Source organism: Leucoraja erinacea, chromosome 10 (genome assembly GCF_028641065.1).
Source record: "Leucoraja erinacea ecotype New England chromosome 10, Leri_hhj_1, whole genome shotgun sequence".
NCBI classification, from domain to species: Eukaryota; Metazoa; Chordata; class Chondrichthyes; order Rajiformes; family Rajidae; genus Leucoraja; species Leucoraja erinaceus.
Genome location: NC_073386.1, coordinates 1,158,531 through 1,183,800, shown reverse-complemented (window position 1 = coordinate 1,183,800; position 25,270 = coordinate 1,158,531). Strand labels below are relative to the sequence as shown.

Below are 25,270 nucleotides of genomic sequence, written 5' to 3'. Positions count from 1 at the left end.
TCGCTTTGACAGTTAAATTCTTTTGTTACTGCCAAGCCCCTAAAATACAAAAAGCAGTCTGTAAGAAGGTTCCTCGCCGCCTAACTCACCCCATGCTTCTCTCCGAGATGCTAGCCTGTCCCGCTGAGTTACTCCAGCTTTTTGTGTCTACTAAAATACTAAAAGGCTAGTTTGTGTCTTGTTTTTAGAACCTTAGGTGCGGAGTAGCCTTGTTCGGTCCTTCGAGTCCTGCACCGCCATCAATATTATCATGGCTGATCATCCACTCATATCCCTACTGCCTTCTCTCCATACCTCTGACACCCCTTGAGGCCACAGGCCAATCTAACTCCCTCTTAAATATAGCCAATGAACTGTCCTCAACTACCTTCTGTGGCTTAGAGTTCCAGATATTTACCACTCTCTGTGTGAAAAATGTTTTTCTCATCTCGGTCCTAAAGGATTTCCCCTTTAACTTTAAACTGTGACCCCTTGTCCTGGACTTCCCGAACATCGGGAACAATCTTCCTGCATCTAGCCTGTCCAACCCCTTAAGAATTTTGTAAGTTTCTATAAGATCCCCTCTCAATCTCCTAAATTCTAGAGAGTATAAACCAAGTCTATCAATGCAGCAGCTTGTCAATGTCAATGGCATGCCTCAGTGTAACTAGCAGCTTGTGTTCTTAAAAACACGATGATGTGTGATTACTATGGGCATTCCCTGTCCGCTATCACTGAAACCCACTATAAAGAGGTTCGTAATGTGCTTCCCCAAATCAGGACGGGGTGCAGTGTGAAGAGGAACCTGTGGGTGGTGGTGTTCTTATACACCTGCTGATCTTGAGGTAGAAGCATAATTGAACTCGAAATGATGGAAATGAAGGTGTGGTTCTGTGTGGTTTAATTCCAGCAGAGGTTTCATCACCTTTTTTTTAAACAACAAAAATAAAAAAAAAGCTTTTCATGTAAGTCTTCAGGGTTTTTTTTTAAATAAAGGCAGATGAAAAGACAGGGGGAATAGAATTCTAAAAAAGGGTCTCAACCCGAAACGCCACCCATTCTTTCTTTCAAGAGATGCTGCCTGTCCCGCGGAGTTACTCCAGCATTTTATGTCTATCTTGGGTTTAAACCAGCATTGGCAGTTCCTTTCTACACATGGAAGTTGTGAGGTTATGTTATATTTAGATGTGATGTTGGTGAGGCTGTATTGTGTTTAGCTGTGGGGCACCGTGTTATAGGAAAGATGTTGTCAAGCTGGAAAGGGTCCAGAGAAGATCCACGAGGATGTTGCCAGGACTAGAGGGTGTGAGCTACAGGGAGAGGTTGAGTAGACTGGGACTGTATTCTTTGGAGCGCAGGAGGATGAGGGGGTATCTTGTAGAGGTGTATAAAATCATGAGAAGAATAGATCGGGTAGACGCACAGTCTCTTGCCCAGAGGGGAATCAGAGACATAGGTTTAAAGTGAAGGGGCAAAGATTTATGGGAATCTGAGGGGGTCACTTTATCACACAAAGATTGTGAGGGATAGAGAGAGTACAGAGGAGATTTACTAGAATGTTGCCTGGGTTTCAACAACTAAGTTACAGAGATAGGTTGAATAAGTTAGGTCTTTATTCTCTGGAGCGCAGAAGGTTAAGGGGGGACCTGATAGAGGTCTTAAAATGATGAGAGGGATAGACAGAGTTGATGTGGACAAGCTTTTCCCTTGAGAATAGGGAAGATTCAAAACAAGAGGACATGACTTCAGAATAAGGGACAGAAGTTTAGGGGTAACATGAGGGGGAACTTCTTTACTCAGAGAGTGGTGGCGGAATGAGCTCCCAGTGGAAGTGGTGGAGGCAGGTTCATTGGTATCATTTAAAAATAAATTGGATAGGCATATGGATGAGAAGGGGAATGGAGGGTTATGGTATGAGTGCAGGCAGGTGGGACTAAGGGAAAAAAAAAAAATTTGTTCGGCATGTACTTGTAGGGCCGAGATGGCCTGTTCCGTGCTGTAATTGTTATATGGTTATATGGACCAAAGGCAGGCAGGTGGGACGAGTGTATTGGGTCATGTTGGCCAGTGTGGGCAAGTTGAGTTAAAGGGCTTGTTTTCACGCTATGACAATGACTATAACTGCAGGTGCTGGAATCTTGCATAGACCACAGAGTGCGGGAATAACTCAGGGGTCAGGCAGCATCTCTGGAGAATATCACAGATGACATTTCACAGAGTGCTGGAGTAACTCAGCGGGTCAGGCAGCATCTCTGGAGAACATGGATGGCGTTTCGGGTTCGGACAGGTCCTGAGCTAAAACGTTGTCTATCCATGTTCTCCAGAAATGCTCCATTTAGTTCAGTTTATTGTCACGTGTACCGAGGTACAGTGAAAAGCTTTTGTTGCGTGCTAACCATCTCGCCAGACCTGCTGAGTTACTCCAGCACTTTGTGCCTGTCTTTGATATAAACCAGCATCTGCAGTTCTTTGTTCTGACAAGATTGAAAAGACTAGGCTTGTATTCACTGGAGTTTAGAAGGATGAGGGGATATTTTATAGAAACTTATAAAAGGACTGGACAAGCTAGATGCAGGAAAAATGTTCCCAATGTTGGGCGAGTCTAGAACCAGGGGCCACAGTCTTAGAATAAAGGGGAGGTCATTTAAGACTGAGGTGAGAAAAAACTTTTTCACCCAGAGAATTGTGGATTTGTGGAATTCCCTGCAACAGGGGGCAGTGGAGGACAAATCACTGGATGAATTTAAGAGAGAGTTAGATAGAACTAGTTAGGGGCTAGTGGAGTCGAGGGATATGGGGAGAAGGCAGGCACGGGTTATTGATGGGGGACGATCAGCCATGATGCCAATGAATGGCGGTGCTGGCTTGAAGGGCTGAATGGCCTCCTCCTGCACCTATCTTCCATGACATCTAATTTTTTTAGATTTAGGTTTATTAGTGTCACGTGTGCTGAGGTGCAGCGATGAGCTTTGTATCGCATGCTCCCTTAACAGATCAGATATACCATACATAAACACAATGGAGACAAACTCAAGTACAGCAGGTAGAGCAAAGGGGGAAGATACATAGTGCAGAAAACATTCTCAGCATTGTAGTGCATCAGTTCCAGAGACAAAGTCCAATGTCTGCAATGGGGTTGAGGTGAATCGGACAGTTCTCTAGCTTATGGAAGGATCGTTCAGAAGCCCGATAATAGAGGGGACGTAGCTGTTCCTGAGTCTGGTGGTGCGCAGTTTCAAGCTTCTGTACCTTCTGCCGGACGGGAGAGGGGTGAGACTTTGATGAGGTTGACGTTTTTTACACAGTGGGTGGTGGGTGCCTGGAACACACTGCCGGAGGGTGGTGGTGGAGGCAGAGATGATAGTAGGGTTTTGGATAGGAACGTGGATGTGCAGGGGATGGAGGAATGTGGATTATGTGGAAGCAGATAAGAGCTGGTCGAGGTATCGTGACGGGCACAGGCATTGTGGGCTGAAGGGCCTGTTCCTGTACTGTACTGCTCTAGGTTTTATGCAAATATTTCCTCAACCCCCCCCCCCCCCCCCCCCCCACACCCTCACACTTCTTTCCACCTGTCGGCTTGAGAGTGGGTGCCTCTTAGTTACCGACGTCTCTGCTAGAGGAAACTGTTCCTTCCTGTTCACCCAGTCCAGGCCTCTCACAATGCCGAGCGCCTCAGCGAACTCTCTCAGTGGCTCAATGCTGCTTTACTGACATGTGTGCCCTGCACGGTGAAATGCTTCTTGCATCGCACGCACACGCACAAACACGCACACGCACAAACACGCACACGCACAAACACGCACACGCACACACACAAATGCGCACACACACACACACACACACACACAAACACACACACACACAAACACGCACACACACAAACACGCACACACACAAACACGCACACACACACAAACACAAACACGCACACACACACAAACACGCACACACACACAAACACGCACACACATAAACACGCACACACATAAACACGCACACACAAACACGCACACACACACACACACACACACAATCACACACACACACGCCGCCATATTTTGGCGCCACTTACAAGAAGTCCAAAGTCGTGGGTCCTCGCGCTCGATGTATATAGCGCCTCTTGCCATAGAGGGAGTACAGAGACGGTTCACCAGACTGATTCCTGGGATGTCAGGACTTTCATATGAAGAAAGACTGGATAGACTCGGCTTGTACTCGCTAGAATTTAGAAGATTGAGGGGGGATCTTATAGAAACTTACAAAATTCTTAAGGGGTTGGACAGGCTAGATGCAGGAAGATTGTTCCCGATGTTGGGGAAGTCCAGAACAAGGGGTCACAGTTTAAGGATAAGGGGGAAGAGATGAGGTCCGAGATGAGAAAAACATTTTTCACACAGAGTGGTGAATCTGTGGAATTCTCTGCCACAGAAGGTAGTTGAGGCCACAGTTCATTGGCTATATTTAAGAGGGAGTTAGATGTGGCTAAGGGGATCAGGGGGGTATGGAGAGAAGGCAGGTACAGGATACTGAGTTGGATGATCAGCCATGATCATATTGAATGGCGGTGCAGGCTCGAAGGGCCGAATGGCCTACTCCTGCACCTAATTTCTATGTTTCTATGTTAAAGGATTGATAAAGGTTCATTAAGGTTCATTCTGTTTCTATGTTTCTGTGTTCTGGAGCGGCTCCCGATCCAGGCGAGCCCCAGGCTGCTGCAGGGCCTCCACCGTCACCCTCGACCAGCTCGGCCCACCAGCCCACGTACCTCTCCTTGCCCGCCCGAACCCCTCTGTGTCCCGGGGGGTAAGGCCTCCTGCAGCCGGCCTTGAAGGCTCTGGAGGCAACACCCCAATCCCCCTCTTCCTTGCTCTCCATCTCCTTTGCTCCGAAGAGTCTTCTCTCCTTCACCTGAACTTGACCTCAGTCCGACAGATTAATAATCTTGTCTCTGTAACAATGAGAAATGGCTTTGAAGCCCTTGGCCTTGAACCTCTGTGTTTAAAACAGTCAGTGAATTAACTTATCCTTGAGAAAATAGGAGCAAGTAGTGTGGATGTCACACAAACTAACCTCCCTTCCATTGACTCCATCTACACCTCACGCTGCCTCGGCAAGGCCTGCAGCACAATCAAGGACCAGTCGCACCCCGACCACTCCCTCTCCTCCCCTCTCCAATCGGGGGGAAAAAAGGTACAGAAGTGTGAAAACACACACCTCCAGATTCAGGGACAGTTTCTTCCCGGCTGTTATCAGGCAACTGAACCATCCCACCACAACCAGAGAGCGGTCCTGAACTACTATCTACCTCATTGGTGACCCTCGGACTATCCTTGATTGGACTTTGCTGACTTTACCTTGCACTAAACACCATTCCCTGATGCGTACACTGTGAATGGCTCGGTTACAATCATGCATTGTCTTTCTACTGAACCTCCCCTTTCCGAAGCCTCCACATCCTTCCCCTCGTGGTTATTCCCGACATGTGTTTGTGATCTCATGGAGTCATGCAGCACGGAAACAGGCCCTTCGGCCCAACCTGCCATGCTGACCAAGATGCCCCATCCACAGCAGCCCCACCTGGCCACCTTTGGCCCATCTCCCACTTGTGTACCTGTCTGAATGTCCATAAATTATAGGAGCAGAGTTAGGCCATTTGGCCCATCAAGTCTACTCTGCCATTCAATCATGGCTGATCTATCTTTCCCTCTCAACCCCATTCACCTGCCTTCTCTGCATAATCCCTGATAACCGTACTATTAAAGAATATATCCATCTCTGCCTTAAAATGATCCATTTCATTTTGCCTCAGCAGCCATCTCCGGCAATTAATTCCACAGATTCACCACCCTCTGACTAAAAAAATTCCTCCTCATCTCCTCTCTAAAGGTACGTCTTTTTTTATTCTGAGGTTGTGCCCTCTGGCCCTAGGGAGAGCCCAGGACCTCTCCACACCCACTCTATCCAGGCCTTTCATTGTTTGGTATGTTTCAATGAGACTCCCCCCTCAATCTTCTAAACTCCAGCAAGTACAGGCCCAGTGCCGACAAACGCTCATCATATATTAACCCACTCATTCCTGGGATCATTCTCGTAGAATGTCTTCTAAACGTCGTTGTATCACATGCCCCAAGTACCTCCTCTGGCAGCTCATTCCATTCGTTAGCGGCGAACTGCGGAGGTGTCAAAGGCCCCGGCCACCACAGGTGAACAAAGGAGGAAGATGCCTGAACTTTATTGCCTTCCATCACAGTGAGGAATGGGGATTCCACTGTGGTGGATGTTTATGTTAAATTTATTGTATGTGTGAATTGTGTTCTATTCACTTAGTGTGGCTGTCTGGTAAAGGGCCAGTCCCACTTTCACGACCTAATTCACCACCTTTTTTACTTGTGGGCATTTTTCATCATGCAAGGAAAAAACGCCCCAACCTACTTGATGCCACGAGTACCTACGACTAGCATCACGACCTGCTACGACCTCACCTCCTACACACTCGTGACGACCATGCTGCGAGTATGAGTCGAGGGCAAACTCGGCAGAGGTCGTGAAAGTGGGACAGGCCGTTGCCTCAAATTTCACTGTACCCTAGTTGGCTAAGTGACCATAAATGCAAGCTTGAACTTGGACAGTGGAGACGTGGACAGCCCGGCTCGGGGTTAAATGTGGAAGTTGTTATTAAATCTCCAAATGTTTAATATCTCTTTCCCCCCCCCCCCCAGATGTGGATCAAGATGCCTCGGAGGTGGAATCGGTGGGCCATTCTTCCATGGACAACATTCCCAAGGTTCCAGACTCCACCCACCCTTCAGAATCGGTAAGGGTGTTACTGAGAGGGTGAATGCTGAAGAAATCAGGTCAATGTTGACCGAATCCCAGGCGGTAGAGTAGTTGCTGCCTTACAGCGCCAGAGACCCGGGTTCGATCCCGACCACGGCCGCTGTCTGCGCGGAGTTTGCAAGCTCCCCCTGTTACCGTATGGGTTTCCTCCCACATTCCAAGGCCGTGCAGATTTGTGGGTTAATTGGCTTCAGTAAAACTGTAAATTGTCCCTGGCGTGGGATAGTGATAGTGAGCGAGGATCATTGGTCGGCACGGACTCGGTGGGGCCGAAGGGCCGTTTCCACCCTGTATTTGAAACTCAGTGCTGTATCTCAAAACTGATTTAACCATATAACCATATAACAATTACAGCACGGAAACAGGCCATCTCGGCCCTACAAGTCCGTGCCAAACAACTTTTTTTTCCCTTAGTCCCTCCTGCCTGCACTCATACCATAACCCTCCATTCCCTTCTCATCCATATGCCTATCCAATTTATTTTTAAATGATACCAACGAACCTGCCTCCACCACTTCCACTGGAAGCTCATTCCACACCGCCACCACTCTCTGAGTAAAGAAGTTCCCCCTCATGTTACCCCTAATCTTCTGTCCCTTAATTCTCAAGTCATGTCCCCTTTATTTGCATCTTCCCTCCTCTCATTGGGAAAAAAGCTTATCCACGTCAACTCTGTCTATCCCTCTCATCATTTTAAAGACCTCTATCAAGTCCCCCCCCTTAACCTTCTGCGCTCCAGAGATTAAAGCCCTAACTTATTCAACCTTTCTCTGTAACTTAGTTGTTGAAACCCAGGCAACATTCTAGTAAATCTCCTCTGTACTCTCTATTTTGTTGACATCCTATAATTGGGCGACCAAAATTGTACACCATACTCCAGATTTGGTCTCACCAATGCCTTGTACAATTTTAACATTACATCCCAGCTCCTGCACTCAATGCTCTGATTTATAAAGGCTAGCATACCAAAAGCTTTCTTTACCACCCTATCTATATGAGATTCCACCTTCAAGGAACTATGCACAGTTATTCCCAGATCCCTCTGTTCAACTGTATTCTTCAATGCCCTACCATTTACCATGTACGTCCTATTTTGATTTGTCCTGCCAAGATGTAGCACCTCACATTTATCAGCATTAAACTCCATCTGCCATCTTTCAGCCCATTTTTCCAGTCCCATAAACAGTGCTGGACTACTGCCCGGGGGTAGTGGTGTGAGGTAGACACCACAGTGGCGTTCAAGAGCCTTTTGGATCGGCACATGGATTATACATAGAGTGAAGTGGGTCACTTGCAGGCAGATAGATATTGGTTGGCATAAAGTGGTGTTGAATAAAATGTTTAAGATTTACGAGGATGTTGCCAGGACTAGAGGGGCTGAGCTACAGGGAGAGGTTGAGTAGGCTGGATCTCTATTCCTTGGAGCGCAGGAGGATGAGGGGTGATCTTATAGAGGTGTACAAATACATGAGAGGAATAGATCGAGCAGATGCACAGAGTCTCTTGTCCAGAGTAGGTGAATCGAGGACCAGAGGTCATGGGTTTAAGGTGAGAGGAGAAAGATTAAATGGGAATCTGGGGGGTAACTTTTCACACAAAATTGTATGGGTGGGTGTATGGATCAATCTGCCAGAGGAGGTAGTTGAGGCTGGGACTATCCCAACGTGTAAGAAACAGACAGGTCCATGGGTAGGACAGGTTTGGAGGGATATGGACCAAACGCAGGCAGGTGGGACTAGTGTAGGTGGGACATGTTGGCCGGTGTGGGCAAGTTGGGCCGAAGGGCCTGTTTCCACACTTTGACAATTGAACCATTTACAGTGTACAGATACATATATAATATTTAGTGCAAGGTAAAGCCAGCAATGTCCGTTCAGAGATAGTCTGGGGGATGATAGTTAAAGCAAGGAATGTTGCTGTTGCAGTAAAAAGATGCTGCTTTGGTATAACCGTCCCGTACAGAGTGGTTCAGCTGCCAGGCACGTTATGTAGAATCTTTCTCTTGTTTGCCAGATCAAACTCTTTGGAGATAGCAAATCATTCCTTAATAGTTTGGTTTCGAAACCAGTGCCCCCATTCTCCGTGGATTGTCACCTTGTCGTGGTGGAGAAGCTTGTGTGTGGACCTGAGATCCTGAGAGCGATGCCGTCTGGAGCTACGCTCCCGGTAGGGCCACCCATGGCGGTAAGGTCGAGGGGGGAGGTCTCTGACAAAGAGCCAATCCAACCAAGACCTCAACGGTGGAACAGGCGGAGGACGATGGCTGACCTTAGTGGAGCTAACGTCACAACGGCTGGGAAGGCGGATGGATGAAGGCTGCGGCAGAAAAGGGTCTCCGGTCGTCTTGGACTCCATGCCACTGGATCCTGAGCCAGATCTGTCAAGGACCGTGGGGTGGCCGTCTGTGCACCAGTCTCCCCACGTTAAACAAAGCCACTCACAGGCGTCCACCACATAGGCAATAGCTCCCATGGTCAGCCATGATCGAAGTGGGCCTAGGTAAAGCCCTCATGCCATTGTTCCCCTTGTCTTCTGTGTTTCAGATGGAGCTCTTGAACTGTGACGCGTACAAGAAGTCTCGTGCCTTGAACGGTCTCGGCCAGGATGTGTCAGCGAGTTCCGCAGGTAGGCCGGGGAGCAGCCTTTGAACGGCGGCGCAGCGGGTGGCGCGGCTGCCTCGCAGTGGCGAAGGCCCGGGTTCGACCCTGACCTCTGGCCCTGTCTGTGTGTGTGTGTGGACTCTGCTCAGTTCTCCCCGTGACCACATGGGATTTCTCCGTCCAGGTGCTCTGGTAACCTGCAAACCTGCGCCTCTTTGGGATGTGGGAGGAAACAAGAGCGCCCGGAGAAAACCCACGCAGGTCACGGCGAGAACGTGTACAAACTGTACAGACAGCACCCGAGGTCAGGATCGAACCCGCGTCTCTGGAGCTGTGAGGCAGCGGCTCTCTCTGAGATACATGTACAATAATTGGACACCATAACAAGTCACTTGGTGCAAGCTGTAATTTTTTAAAAACTATTAATATTAAATATAATTAGGTTTTTTATAATCAGCAAATTATTGTCCCAAGGCTGAATGTTGGCACAGGAGAGATTTATCATCAATTTTTCTTTGTTCTAAGGAGCGGACTTTTCAGTACAGTAGTATGCAGAAATCTCCAGGTTATTTTGGATCTACTCCTCTCACGGTTATATACACCCCTATAAAGTTCACCCCTCATCCTCCAGCATTTCATAAAATAAAGCCCTAGCCTAGTCTAGCTAACCCACAAAACAACCCTCCACAAATTGCTGGAGTAACTCAGCGGGTCAGGCAGCATTCCACGAGAGGAATACATTTGTGGGTGTGTGACACTCATTAGTTCATAAGGGCCATTCGGCCCATCAAGTCTACTCTGCCATTCAATCATGGCTGGTCATTCTGTCCCTCTCAAACCCAATTCTCCTGCCTTCTCCCCGTAACCCCCGGCAACCCCACTGGGGATATGGCACGACGTGACTGGGCTTCACGTTGGGGGAGAGAAAGCGGGGTGCGGTAAGAAGCTGCGATCTCTGCACTTGCCCCGTCTCTCTCCTCTCTCTCTCTCTCTCCCATCCGCCTCTCCCTCTTTCCCTCCTCACCCGCTCGCCCGCCTTGCAGTTTAGTGTAGAGATACAGCGTGGAAACGGGTCCTTTGGCCCACTGAGTCCGCACCGACCAGCGATCCCTGCACGCTAAAACTATCCTTAACACTCTATCCGGGACGGTTTACAATTTTACCGAAGCTGATCGACCCGCAAACCCGCACGTCTTTGGAGAGTGGGAGGGAACCGGAGATCCTGTAGAAAACCCACGCTGGTCACGGGGAGAACGGAAAAACTCCGTACAGACAGCACCCGAATCCGGATCGAACCCGGGTCTCTGGCGCTGCGAGGCAGTGACTATACCGCTGCCGCTTACGCAGTTATCATTATCATTATCATCCTCTTATTGTCATCTTGCAAAGCAACAGTTGTACAGTGCAAAATGAGTAGACGTTTCCCAGGGAACACCGGAGCATCGCACATAAACACTTAAACATTCCACGAATAAATAAAAAACGATTAAAAAAAAAACCAATCCAGTTCCTGATGCATCTTGACACATGTTTTGTGTTTTAATTATCCTGCACTGATGTATTTAACATGTGAGCAGAGTTGTTAGAATGTTTTATTATGTAATTGGATAATATAATTTACAGGCTTAATTCTGAATGCTTTAAATTAATATTTCTTTAATATTTACAGGCGTCTGTACGGTTGGTAATTAAAGGATTCTTTGAGGGAATGAGAGGAGCAAACGGGCTTAAAATATTTCTAAAATCACCAGTGGCAATTCACGATTTTATTTCTAAAATCACGAGTGCACCTATTTTCTATGTTCTAAAATTAGAGGGCAGGTTGGCGCAGCTGTAGAGTTAGAAACATAGAAATTAGGTGCAGGAGTAGGCCATTCGGCCCTTCGAGCCTGCACCGCCATTCAATATGATCATGGCTGATCATCCAACTCAGTATCCCGTACCTGCCTTCTCTCCATACCCCCTGATCCCCTTAGCCACAAGGGCCACATCTAGCTCCCTCTTAAATATAGCCAATGAACTGGCCTCAACTACCCTCTGTGGCAGAGAGTTCCAGAGATTCACCACTCTCTGTGTGAAAAAAGTTCTTCTCATCTCGGTTTTAAAGGATTTCCTCCTTATCCTTAAGCTGTGACCCCTTGTCCTGGACTTCCCTAACATCGGGAACAATCTTCCTGCATCTAGCCTGTCCAACCCCTTAAGAATTTTGTAAGTTTCTATAAGATCCCCTCTCAATCTCCTAAATTCTAGAGAGTATAAACCAAGTCTATCCAGTCTTTCTTCATAAGACAGTCCTGACATCCCAGGAATCAGTCTGGTGAACCGTCTCTGCACTCCCTCTATGGCAATAATGTCCTTCCTCAGATTTGGAGACCAAAACTGTACGCAGTACTCCAGGTGTGGTCTCACCAAGACCCTGTACAACTGCAGTAGAACCTCCCTACTCCTATACTCCTATTACAGGGTCTTGGTGAGACCACACCTGGAGTATTGTGTACAGTTTTGGTCTCCAAATCTGAGGAAGGACGTTATTGCCATAGAGGGAGTGCAGAGAAGGTTCACCAGACTGATTCCTGGGATGTCAGGACTGTCTTATGAAGAAAGACTGGATAGACTTGGTTTATACTCTCTAGAATTTAGGAGATTGAGAGGGGATCTTATAGAAACTTACAAAATTCTTAAGGGGTTGGACAGGCTAGATGCAGGAAGATTGCTCCCGATGTTAGGGAAGTCCAGGACAAGGGGTCACAGCTTAAGGATAAGGGGGAAATCCTTTAAAACCGAGATGAGAAGAACTTTTTTCACACAGAGAGTGGTGAATCTCTGGAACTCTCTGCCGCAGAGGGTAGTCGAGGCCAGTTCATTGGCTATATTTAAGAGGGAGTTAGATGTGGCCCTTGTGGCTAGGGGGATCAGAGGGTATGGAGAGAAGGCAGGTACGGGATACTGAGTTGGATGATCAGCCATGATCATATTGAATGGTGGTGCAGGCTCGAAGGGCCGAATGGCCTACTCCTGCTGCACCTAATTTCTATGTTTCTATGTTTCCTCGTGAATTACTTCAGCATTTTGTGCCTGCCTTCGGTTTAGACCAGCATCTGCAGTTCCTTCCTGCACATCATGTACAGTCTTTCGCTGCACCTCGGTACACGTGACAATAATATGTTGAACTAACCGCTGCAAATTCTTCCCTTCCCCCAAGGTGCGGAGATGCGAGGTGCGTCCTGCCTGCCTACTCCCTCCCCATCACCCGTGGAGATGAAGACTTTTGAGACCGGCACCCTGGGAATGGAGAGGTAGGTGTCCGCTCTCCCCCCTTGTAAGCGCAGGACTCGCAACAGTACAGCACAAGAAAGGGTTACAGATACAGGTGTATCGTCAAGAACCCTTCCATGCATCGAACAGTTTAGCACAGGAACAGGCCCTTCAGCCCACAATGTCTGTGCCGAACATGATGCCAAGACCAACTCTTATCTGCCTGCATGTGATCTGTATCCCTCCATTCCCTGCATATCCACCGATCTAAACGTCTCTGAAACACCACTATCGTATCTGCCTCCACCACCACCCCGGCAGCATGTTCCAGGCACCCACCACCCTCTGTTTAGAAAAGTTGCCCCGCACATCTCCTTTAAAGCTACCCTCTCTGCCCTTAAACCAATGTGCAATAAGGTCAAATGGTCATAAATGATAGGAGTAGAATTAGGCCATTCGGCCCATCAAGTCTACTCCGCCATTCAATCATGGCTGATCTATCTTTCCCTCTTAACCCCATTCTCCTGCCTTCTCCCCACAACCAACCTCTGATGCCCATACTAATCAAGAATCTATCTATCTCTGCCTTAAAAAAAATATCCACTGACTTGGCCTCTGCAGCCTTCTGTGGTAAAGAATTCCACAGATTCACCCCGACTAAAGAATCTTTGACATTTCCATCCTGGGAAAAGGTTCTGACTGTCTACCCTATCTACGTCTCTCAATTTTATAAACTTCTATCAGGTCTTCCCTCAACCACCAATGCACCACAGAAAACAATCTGAGTTTATCCGACCCTTCCTAGTTGCTGTTCCTCTCCCATCCAGGCATCAGTCTGGCAAACCTGTACTGCACCCTCTCCAAATCCCCACATCCTTCATGTAATATGAAGACCACCACTCCACATTATGTGCCTGGTGCAGCCAAACCAATGTGTAAGGCCAGGAACCGTCCCGAGCGCTCTCCACCATAGAAGGCAGGTAGACATGCCCGTTACCCTGGATGGACACCTTCCAGCCAGAGTTTACCTGTGACTTGCCTCTTCCTCTTGTTCACCTGCATTGGTGCAGTGTTGGTCCGCCAAGGCCTGCTGGTTCTCCCACTGTCCAAACACTTCAACTCCCCCTCCCTATTTCCCACTCTGACCGTTCTGTCCTGGGCCTCCACCACTGTCAGAGTGAGGCCACTCGCAAACTGGAGGGACAGCACCTCCGTTTGTGCAGCTTACACCCCAAAGCTGCCTCTCCAATTTTGGGTAACTTCTATAGACACTCCCCACCCTCCCCACGCCCCTTACTCCACTAAAAATCCGTGAAGCAGTTCCTCACTGTCCCGGGACAACAATCAGCTTATCAGCGAACCTCCCTACCTGAGGTCACCTGGACCTGATCTTCTCACCCCCAGTACCTCCACACACACACACACACACACACACACACACACACACACACACACACACACACACACACACACGCACTCACATACACACACGCGCACACACACACACGCGCACACACACGCACTCACATACACACACACGCATACACACATACACACACACGCACTCACATACTCACACACACACACACTCACACACACACACTCACATACTCACACACGCACGCACACACACACACACGCGCACACACGCACTCACATACACACACACGCACTCACATACACACACACGCACTCACATACTCACACACACACACACTCACACACACACACACTCACATACTCACACACGCACACACTCACACACGCGCACACTCACACACACACACACACACACACACACACACACACACACACACACATACTCACACACACACACACACACACACACACACACACTCACATACACACACACACACACACACATACACACACACACACACACACACTCACACACACACACACACACACACACACACACAATCTGAAGAAGGGTCCCGACCAGAGACATCACCTATCCACGTTCTCCAGCGATGCTGCCTGGCCCGCTGAGTTACTCCAGCACTTTGCGTCTATCTTTGGTTCAGTTTAGTTTAGAAATACAGCACGGAAACAGGCCCTTCGTCCGACCGAGTCCGCACCGCCCAGCGATCCCCGCGCACTAACGCTGTCCAACTCACACTGGGGACAAATTACAGTTTTACCGAAGCCAATTAACCTACAAACCTGTACGTCTTTGGAGCACCTGGAGAAAACCCACACGCAGGTCACGGGGAGAAGGTACAAACTCCGTACAGGCAGCACCAGTAGTCGGGGACGGGCGCGGGTCTCTGGCGCTGTGCGGTTTGGTTGGCGGTCAGGCACGTCCCCGGGCTGATTGTTTGGGGGCGATCTCTCTCTCTATGTCGGCAGCTCGGTGGAGAGAGTGCGGCTCGATCCTGTGGAGTGGACAATCCTGGACGTCTTCAATTACTTCAAGAAGGCAGGCTTCGAAGACCAGGCTGCGGCCTTTCAGGAGCAGGTGGGTGCGTGAGGGACACAGGAACAAGTCCGCAGTCGGGCGCGCTCTGCTTGCCGACCCAGAGATCGACAGATTCTTGATTAGTACACCTGTCAGGGAGTATTACTAACTGGAGGACCAGCACCTCGTATTGTGCTTGGGAACCTTACAACAGATTCCTGATTAGTGCGGGTGTCAAGGGTTACGGGGAGAAGGCAGGGGAAGGGGGTTTGGAGGGAGATAGATCAGAATGGCGGAGTAGACTTGATGGGCCGAATGGCCTAATTCTGCTCCTATAACTAATGAACATGAATCTTGGGTCGTAGAGTCATCGAGTGATACAGCATGAAAACAGACCCTTCGGCCCAACTTGCCTACCCCGACCAAGATGCCCCATCTACACTAGTCCCTCCTTCCTGCGTTTGGCCCATATACCACTAAACCAGTCCTAACCATGTACCTGCCCGCATGTCTTTTAATTGCTGTTATAGTACCTGCCTCAACTACCTCCCCTGGCCATTCGTTCCATATGGCACCACACTCTGAGTGAGAAAGTTACCCCTCGGGTTCCTATTAAATCTTTCCCCCCTCATCTTAAACCTATGCCTTCTGGTTCTGGATTCCTCCCCGTCTGGGTAAAAGTTCTTGGTCGAGAAACTCAGCGGGTGAGGCAGCATCTATGGAGCGAAGGAATAGGCGACGTTTCTGGTCGAGACCCTAATTCTTGAGTTGCCCTCCCTCCTTGTCTGAGCATGAAGCAGTAAGGTGGAGATTGACAGATTCCTGATCAGTACGGGTGTCGGGGGGGTTATGGGGAGAAGGCAGGAGAATGGGGCTGAGATGGAAGGATTGAATGGCGGAGTGGTCCTGATGGACCGAATGGCTTAATTCTGCTCGCATGGGTTTATGACGTTCCTTATTAAGGTGGCGCAGCTGGTGGAGGTTCGATCCTGACCTTGGGTGCTGCCCGAATGGAGATTTATAATGGGATCTGAACAACAACATTTCAAACAGGCTGATGGATAGTTTCACTTCTGTTTAGTTTATTGTCACGTGTACCGAGGTACAGAGCTTTTGTTGCATGCTAACCAGTCAGCGGAAAGACAATACATGATTACAATCGATCCATCCCCAGTGTACAGATACATGATAAGGGAATAACGTTTAGTGCAAGGTAAAGCCCGATCAAAGATAGTCCGAGGGTCACCAATGAGGTAGATAGTAGTTCAGCACCGCTCTCTGGTTGTGGTGGGATGGTTCAGTTGCCTGATAACAGCTGGGACGAAACTGTCCCTGAATCTGGAGGTGTGCGTTTGTTTTCACACTTCTGCACTTTTTGCCTGATGGGAGAGGGGAGAAGAGGGAGTGGCCGGGGTGCGACTGGTCCTTGATTGTGCTGCTGGCCTTGCCGAGGCAGCGTGAGGTGTAGATGGAGTCAATGGAAGGGAGGTTGGTTTGTGTGATGGTCTGGGCTGCGTCCACAATTCGCTGCAATTTCTTGCAGTCTTGGACGAAGCCGTTCCCAAACCGAGCTGCGATGTATCCCGATAAAATGCTGCCTACGGCGCATAGTGATGTGGCTTTGGGGATTCCAGTCCTCTTGTGGAATGGATCTCTGGTCATTTTTGTCGTACGGAGATCACAAGGATCACCAGATGTTGCGCTCCGTTTTCTCTTTAAACTCACTGGCATCCCGAGATTCAAAGTTTCATTCACCTAATGTTGCCTGGGGCAGTTCCTTTTTAGACCTGTTTAGTTTAGAGACAGTGGCAAGTTGTCCCGCCAAGTCCCCGTCGACCAGCGAGCTCCCGTTCGCACTAGTTCCATGTTGTTCCACTTTCTCATCCACTCCCAACACACTAGGGGCTATTTACTGAAGCCATCTTCTTCTTGCGTATGGCATGCACAGCCTAAAGTTGAAGGGCAACTTGTTCTATTTGATTGTGCACGCCAGGTTGATTGCATTAGTCGAAACAGGGTCGGCCACGTGAAGGTTGCCATCTCCCCACGCCTTACTGAAGCCAATTAACCTACAAACCCACATGTCTTTGGTATGTGGGAGGAAACCGGAGCACCCGGAGGAAACCCACACGCTCACAGGGACAACGTGCAAACTCCGTACAGACAGCACCATAGTCAGGATTGAACCTCTTACCAGCTGTGCCACTTCGTAAGGAACATTATAAGTCGCATCTACACCATTTGATCATGGCTGATCTATCTTTCCCACTCAACTCCACCCTCCTGCCTTCTCCCCATCAATCCTGACGCCCGTATTAATCAAGAACCTGTCAATCTTTTCCTTAATAATACCCAAAAGTAGACAAAAAAAACTCAGCGGATCAGGCAGCATCTCTGGAGCGAAGGAATGGATGATGTTTTGGGTTGAGATCCTTCTTGTCTTAGCCTCCACATCTATATATCTATCTGTCTCTGCTTTAACAGTATCCACTGAGTTGGCATCCACAGCTGCCTGTGGCAATGAATTCCACAGATTCATCACACTCTGACAAAAGAAATTCCTCCTCATCTCCTTCCAAAATGTATGTCATGTTTATTGCTGGCAAGTTTGGTTTGGTAGCTCTGTTCATGAGCCACCAGGTGGCGGTATGGTTGAAAAGATTCACAAGGGCGTCATAGAACGAACAGTACAGCACAGAAACAGGCCCTTCGGCCCACCACATCTGTGTTGGACACGATGCCAAGACCGATTCCAGTCGCCAGGACTGGAGGACTTCAGTTTCAAGGAGAGTTTGGAAAGGCTAGGGGCGTTTATCCCTGGAGGAAGCGGCATAGATAGGGAAGACAGTCACAGTCTTTTGTGGAATCCAAGATTAGAGGGCACAGGTTTAAGGTGAGAGGGGAAAGATTTAAAGGGGAACTGAGGGACAACATTTTTAAGCAGAGGGTACTGGATACCACACCTGGAGTATTGGTGAGACCACACCTGGAGTATTGTGTACAGTTTTGGTCTCCAAATCTGAGGAAGGACATTATTGCCATAGAGGGAACACAGAGACGGTTCACCAGACTGATTCCTGGGATGTCAGGACTGTCTTATGAAGAAAGAGTGGATAGACTTGGTTTATACTCTATAGAATTTAGGAGATTGAGAGGGGATCTTATAGAAACTTACAAAATTCTTAAGGGGTTGGACAGGCTAGATGCAGGAAGATTGCTCCCGATGTTAGGGAAGTCCAGGACAAGGGGTCACAGCTTAAGGCTAAGGGCGAAATCCTTTAAAACCGAGATGAGAAGAACTTTTTTCACACAGAGAGTGGTGAATCTCTGGAACTCTCTGCCACAGAGGGTAGTTGAGGCCACAGTTCATTGGCTATATTTAAGAGGGAGTTAGATGTGGCCCTTGTGGCTAAGGGGATCAGAGGGTACGGAGAGAAGGCAGGTACGGGATACTGAGTTGGATGATCAGCCATGATCATATTGAATGGCGGTGCAAGCACGAAGGGCCGAATGGCCTACTCCTGCACCTAATTTCTATGTTTCTATACCTGGAACAGCTGCTGGACAGGTGGTACAGGCCGATACAGTTACAAGACTGCCACCTACCTATGTTTACGCAGCAGTATCACTTTACAGAGTTTGCATGTTCTCTCCGTGACCTGGGTGGGTTTTCTCCGGGTGCTCTGGTTTCCTCCCACATACCAAATACCTGGTCGGCGCGGACTCGATGTGCCAAAGACACTGTTTCCATGCAGTGTCTCTACACTAAACTAAACAGAAGTCTTAAAGGAACTGCCCCAGGCAACATTAGGTGAATGAAACTTTGAATCTCGGGATGCCAGTGAGTTTAAAGAGAATACGGAGCGCAACATCTGGTGATCCTCGCGATCTCTGTACGACAAAAGTGACCGGAGATCCATTCCACAAGAGGACTGGAATCCCCAAAGCCACGTAACTATGCGCCGTGGGCAGCCTTTTATCGGGATGCAGCACAGCTCGGTTTGGGAACAGCTCCGTCCAAGACTGCAAGCAATTGCAGCAAATTGTGGACCTAGCCCAGACCATCGCACAAACCAACCTCCCTTCCATTGACTCCATCTACACCTCACGCTGCCTCGGCAAGGCCAGCAGCATCATCAAGGACCAGTCGCACCCCGGCCACTCCCTCTTCTCCCCTCTCCCATCGGGCAAGAGGTATAGAAGTGTGAAAACGCACACCTCCAGATTCAGGGACAGTTTCTTCCCAGCTGTTATCAGGCAACTGAACCATCCTACCACAACCAGAGAGCAGCCCTGAACTACTATCTGCCTCATTGGTGACCCTCGGACTATCTTTGATCGGACAATTGTAAATTGCCCCTAGTGCGTGTAGGATGGAGTTAGTATACTGGGTGATCGCTGGTTGGCATGGACTCGGTGGGCCGAAAGGCCTGTTTCTTTACTGTCTCTCTAAACTAAACACTTAAACTTGTAGACAGGTATATGGGGAGGAAAGGATTAGACAGATAAACCTGTGTTCAGTTTTGGTCACCATGCGATAGGAAGGACGGTGTTAAGCTGGAGTGAGGGCAATTTACAATTAAACCAGGCATATTAACCTACAAACCTGTATGTCTTTGGCGTGTGGGAGGAAACCGGAGATCTCGGAGAAAACCCACGCAGGTCACGGAGAAAACCCACGCAGAGAACGTGCAAACTCCGTACAGACAGCACTCATAGTCAGAATTGAACCCGAGTCTCTGGCACTGTGATACAGCAACTCTACCGCTGCACCACCGTGCCCCGTGTCGGCCTATTCCTTCCATGATGTTGTACATCTCCAGTACATCTCCAGAGAGACAATGATGTTGTACATCTCCAGAAGCAGTTTCACTCTGGTTGACTATGCCTGTATCGGTGGCTTCTGACCGTGTGTGACCTTTGTCTGTCTTCAGGAGGTTAACGCATGACGAGCGTTTGACGGCACTGGGCCTGTGCACTCGCTGGAGTTTAGAAGGATGAGTGGGGACCTCATTGAAACTTACCGAATAGTGAAAGGCCTGGATAGAGTGGATGTGGAGAGGATGTTTCCACTGGTGGGAGAGTCTAGGACCAGAGGTCACAGCCTCAGAATCAATGGACGTTCCTTTTGGAAGGAGATGAGGTGGAATTTCTTTAGTCAAAGGGTTGTGAATCTGTGGAATTCTTTGCCACATAAGGCTGTGGAGGCCAAGTCTGTGGATATTTTTAAGCCAGAGATAGATACAGTGCCTTCCATAATGTTTGGGACAAAGACCCATCATTTATTTATTTGCCTCTGTACTCCACAATTTGAGATTTGTAATAGAAAAAAATCACATGTGGCTAAAGTGCACATTGCCAGATTTTAATAAAGGCCACTTTTATACATTTTGGCTTCACCATGTAGAAATTACAGCTGTGTTTATACATGGACCCCCATTCCAGGGCTCCATAATGTTTGGGACACATGGCTTCACAGGCGTCCGTAATTGCTCAGGTGTGTTTAATTGCTTCCTTAATGCAGGTATAAGAGCTCTCAGCACCTAGTCTTTCCTCCAGTCTTTCCATCGCCTTTGGAAACTTTTATTGCTGTTTATCAACAAAGTTGTGCGAATGAAAGTCAAAGAAGCCATTATGAGACTGAGAAACAAGAATAAAACTGTTAGAGACATCAGCCAAACCTTAGGCTGACCAAAATCAACTGTTTGGAACATCATTAAGAAAGAGAGCACTGGTGAGCTTACTAATCGCAAAGGGACTGGCAGGCCAAGGAAGACCTCCACAGCTGATGACAGAAGAATTCTCTCTATAATAAAGAAAAATCCCCAAATACCTGTCCGACAGACCAGAAACACTCTTCAGGAGTCAGGTGTGGATTTGTCAATGACCAATGTCCGCAGAAGACTTCATGAACGGAAATACAGAGGCTACACACTGCAAGATACAAACCACTGGTTAGCCACAAAAATAGATGTCCAGGTTACAGTGTGCCAAGAAGTACTTAAAAGAGCAACCACAGTTCTGGAACATGGTCTTATGGACAGATGAGACAAAGATTAACTTATATCGGAGTGATGGCAAGAGCATAGTATGGAGGAGAGAAGGAACTGCCCGAGATCCAAAGCATACCACCTCATCTGTGAAACACGGTGGTGGGGGTGTTGTGGTCTGGGTATGTCTGGCTGCTGAAGGTACTGGCTCACTTATCTTCATTGATGATACAACTGCTGCTGGTAGTAGCATAATGAATTCTGAAGTGTATAAACACATCCTATCTGCTCAAGTTCAAGCAAATGCCTCAAAACTCATTGGCCGGTGGTTCATTCTACAGAAAGACAATGATCCCAAACATACTGCTAAAGCAACAAAGGAGTTTTTCAAAGCTTAAAAAATTGTCTATTTTTTTTTCTTTTTTTTTCTTCTTTTTTTTTATATTAGAAGCAATTGTACACGGATAAATCGCTCGGCATCTACAATTAGCAATGTTACAAAATTTTGAGATTTAAAAAATCAAGTCTGCAATTTATCCCATCAGATAAAGCATAACAATAAGTTTAATTTGACACCTAATTCACTTTCATATCTCAAGTAATAAAAAAGTTATGGCCATTTTCATACTCGGAAATTAGCATCTTGTTCCCTATTGATTTTCTATGGACATAACAAAAAAGCTGTGATCATGGACAGTCAAAAGCCCATAACCTTCTTAAAAATTAAGAGAACTGAATGAAATTTTCAGTTATCATAGATTGAACCATTCTGAAACAAATATAAAATAATCTTACTTGGATGACCTGAAATTAAAGCATATAATTAGTTAGTTACCCAATTGTAGCTAATTTCAAACTTCAATTACTAGATCTAAACATCTATCCATTTCTTAATAAATGATTAACATTTTAAATAGCCTAAGTGTCCAAATAATATTCACAAATAATTCACAATAAAACATGATTTTTAAATCTCATTTACATCAATTTATAGGCCAAATGGAAGGAATTTAGTGTCCAATTGCTGTAAATTAAAGTCAATTTTAAGTCGGCTTTCTAGTGGGTTCCTGTGAACGCGCTGGTTTAGAACGTTCACATTGCAGTGGATTTGTGCCCTCAAATGCCCAGAAAAATACTGCGGGATATAAAGAGCCCAAAATGAGCTACTCGCTATAGAAAACTTTATATACAGGGTTCTTAAGAAGCCCCTTTTAATGTAAAAATAAGGTACATACCTTTAATTGTTTGCTTTATAAAACCCTGGGGCTGCGAGAGGTTGTGGGTTGAGAGAGTGATTTTTAAACTACTACTTTTGCGACGGGGTCTTTCCGCGATTTTCCGTTAATGATTTACTAGGCTGAACATTTTCGATTGCAACAGCCTAGTAAAAATCGCGTTTTAAACCCGCCCCCTCTAAACAGCGCCAAAATCACACACACGGCCTGGGGCAGATTCTCAATGACGATTCAGGTAGGTTTTGTAACATACCTACTACAATTATACAATTATTGTACAGCTTCATTTTTTTCAAATTTTATCATAACAAACACACAGTAGACAGAGAACAAAAAACAACAATGAAAGAAACAAAAAAAAATCAAATAAGAACAAAAACAAATAAACCCAAAAACATATCAACAAACAATAAAAACAAACAAACAAACAAACAAAACAAAAAAAAAAGTGGAGGGCAGCCAGAATATCAGTCAGAGTGCAAGATCAAAGTTCGCTCAGTTTAAAGACATAGCACAGCAGCAAAGTAAACACATCAGACAGTTATGCCTCATCAAGCAATATCAAAAATGGTTTCCACACCGTCAAAAAATAATTTTGTGAATTCCCTTTGTTAAAACGAATCTGTTCCATCTTAGCAATAGAAAGCATTTCGTTGAGCCACCTCTTGAAACATGGGGAGAGTGGAGACTTCCAATTCAGTAGTATTATTTTTTTAGCTGCAACCATACCTGCTCTAAGAATCTGCTTCTGGTGGGAAGGAAGGGCCCTTGTATTGTCAGAGTAACCAAAAATAGCCAGATTACAATCGGGCGGAATATTTATTCGACATTGTTTGGAAAGACAGTTAAATATGTCACTCCAGAAATTGTTTAATACTGGACAGTGCCAGAATAAATGTGCTAGTGATCCTTCTGCAGTACCACATCTGCCACACATGGAGGAACCCGATTCATAAATCTTGTTAAGTTTGGTTTTAGAATAATGTAGTCTATGCAAGACTTTAAATTGAATTAATCTGTAGGAAGACACCCAGCAACTGGTGATGTCCATGAATCGCAGACTTCAAGCAGTCATTGCGTGCAAAGGATATGCAACAAAATACTAAACATGACTACTTTCATTTACATGACATTGCTGTGTCCCAAACATTATGGGTGCCCTGAAATGGGGGGGGGACTATGTATAAACACTGCTGTAATTTCTACATGGTGAAACCAAAATGTATAAAAATGGCCTTTATTAAAATCTGACAATGTGCACTTTAACCACATGTGATTTTTTTTTTCCTATTACAAATCTCAAATTGTGTACAGAGGCAAATAAATAAATGATGTGTCTTTGTCCCAAACATTATGGAGGGCACTGTAGGTTCTTGTATGGGGGTCGGGGGTTATGGGGAGAAGGCAGGAGAATGGGGTAAGGAGGGAGAGATAGATCAGCCATGATTGAATGGCGGAGTAGACGTGATGGGCCGAGTGGCCCTAATTCTGCTCCTATCACTTATGACCTTCGATGCATCCGCAGGAAATCGACGGCAAGTCTCTGCTCCTCATGAAACGCAGTGATGTTCTGACGGGACTGTCAATCAAGCTGGGGCCCGCACTCAAGATCTACGAATTCCACGTGAAAACCTTGCAGATGAGTCACTTAAAGGGCAGCTCGCCTGAGTGTTAAACTCCCGCCCAGGAGATGGTGTCTTGGTGTCAAATCCACCCACTGTGTTTCTTCCCCTCCCCTTCCCTGTCCTCCCCTTCCCTGTCCTCCCCTTCCCTGTCCTCGCCATCCCTATCCTCCCCTTCCCTCCCCCTGGTTGCATGTAGGTTGTTGGCGGTCCAGTATTAGGATGCGTGTGGTCGGGGCGTTGTCAGGCTGATGTCCGATATCGAGGGATGCCCTTTCCTTACTGTGACCTGGAACCACTTATTGTGAGCAGTGGTGTATTTTGCCGCCCCTGGTTCACCAAATGTATTTATGTTGTGACCTGAGCTGTAAGAACACAGCAGACCGGTGACCAAGGTGAAGCTACACCAGCCGTAACGTGTTGCCTAAGTATGGGGAGCGTTATTTAAAAAAAGACACTGCTGTGTGTTTGTAAGATAGACACAAAATGCTGGAGTAACTCAGCGGGACAGGCAGCGTCTCTGGAGAGAAGGAATGGGTGACGTTTCGGGTCGAGACCCTTCTCCAGACCGAGAGTCGGGGGGAGAGGGAAACAAGTTATAGACGGTGATGTGGAGAGATATAGAACAAATGAATGAAAGTTGTGCTTAAAAGTAACGGTCAATATGGAAAGGGGCCGTCGTTAGCTGTGGGCTAGGTGGAAATGAGACTCAACACGACGACTTTGAAACCGGTCCATGTACCTGTCCTCGTGTCCTTGAACATGGTGGGAGCATGTAATCGTCTCGGCTAAAGGGAACAGGATGGACTGTTTGAAATCCATGTTCAATGGTTCATAACTTCATGTGGTAGGAGCAGAATTTGGCCATTTGGTCCATGGAGTCAACTCCGCCATTCAGTCATGGTTGATCAATCCCTCGAGACCCCATTCTCTTGCCTTCGCCCCATAACCCCTGACACCCGTACTAATCGAGAACCTATCAACCCCCACCGTAAATATATCTACAGCCTTCTGTGGCAATGAATTCCACAGATTCACCACCCTCCGACTAAAGAAATCCCTTCCTAAAGGAACGTCCTTTAATTCTGAGGCTGTGACCTCTGGTCCTAGACTCTCCCACTAGTGCAAACATCCTCTCCACACATCCACTCTCTCCAGGCCTTTCACTATTTGGTAAGTATCAATGAGGTTCCCCCTCCTCATTCTTCTAATCTCTGCTGAAGGAATATTGTAAACCCCCCTCTCTCCCTCTCTCCCTCTCTCCCTCTCTCCCTCTCTCCCTCTCTCTCCCTCTCTCTCCCTCTCTCCCTCTCTCCCTCTCTCCCTCTCT

The 25,270-nt window shown here is 47.3% G+C and overlaps 1 protein-coding gene across 1 annotated transcript in view; it reads left to right on the top strand.

Annotated features, from left to right (window-relative positions):
• The window catches only part of LOC129700700 (sterile alpha motif domain-containing protein 1-like), a 77,152-nt gene extending 51,882 nt beyond the window's left edge, over positions 1 to 25,270 (top strand). Inside the window, exons 3-7 of the mRNA XM_055641289.1 lie at positions 6,702 to 6,796; positions 9,363 to 9,444; positions 12,622 to 12,715; positions 15,045 to 15,153; positions 23,844 to 25,270. Coding sequence (XP_055497264.1) covers positions 6,702 to 6,796; positions 9,363 to 9,444; positions 12,622 to 12,715; positions 15,045 to 15,153; positions 23,844 to 23,993 — 530 coding nt within the window. The 3' untranslated portion in view covers positions 23,994 to 25,270. The remainder of the gene's footprint in view (positions 1 to 6,701; positions 6,797 to 9,362; positions 9,445 to 12,621; positions 12,716 to 15,044; positions 15,154 to 23,843) is intronic.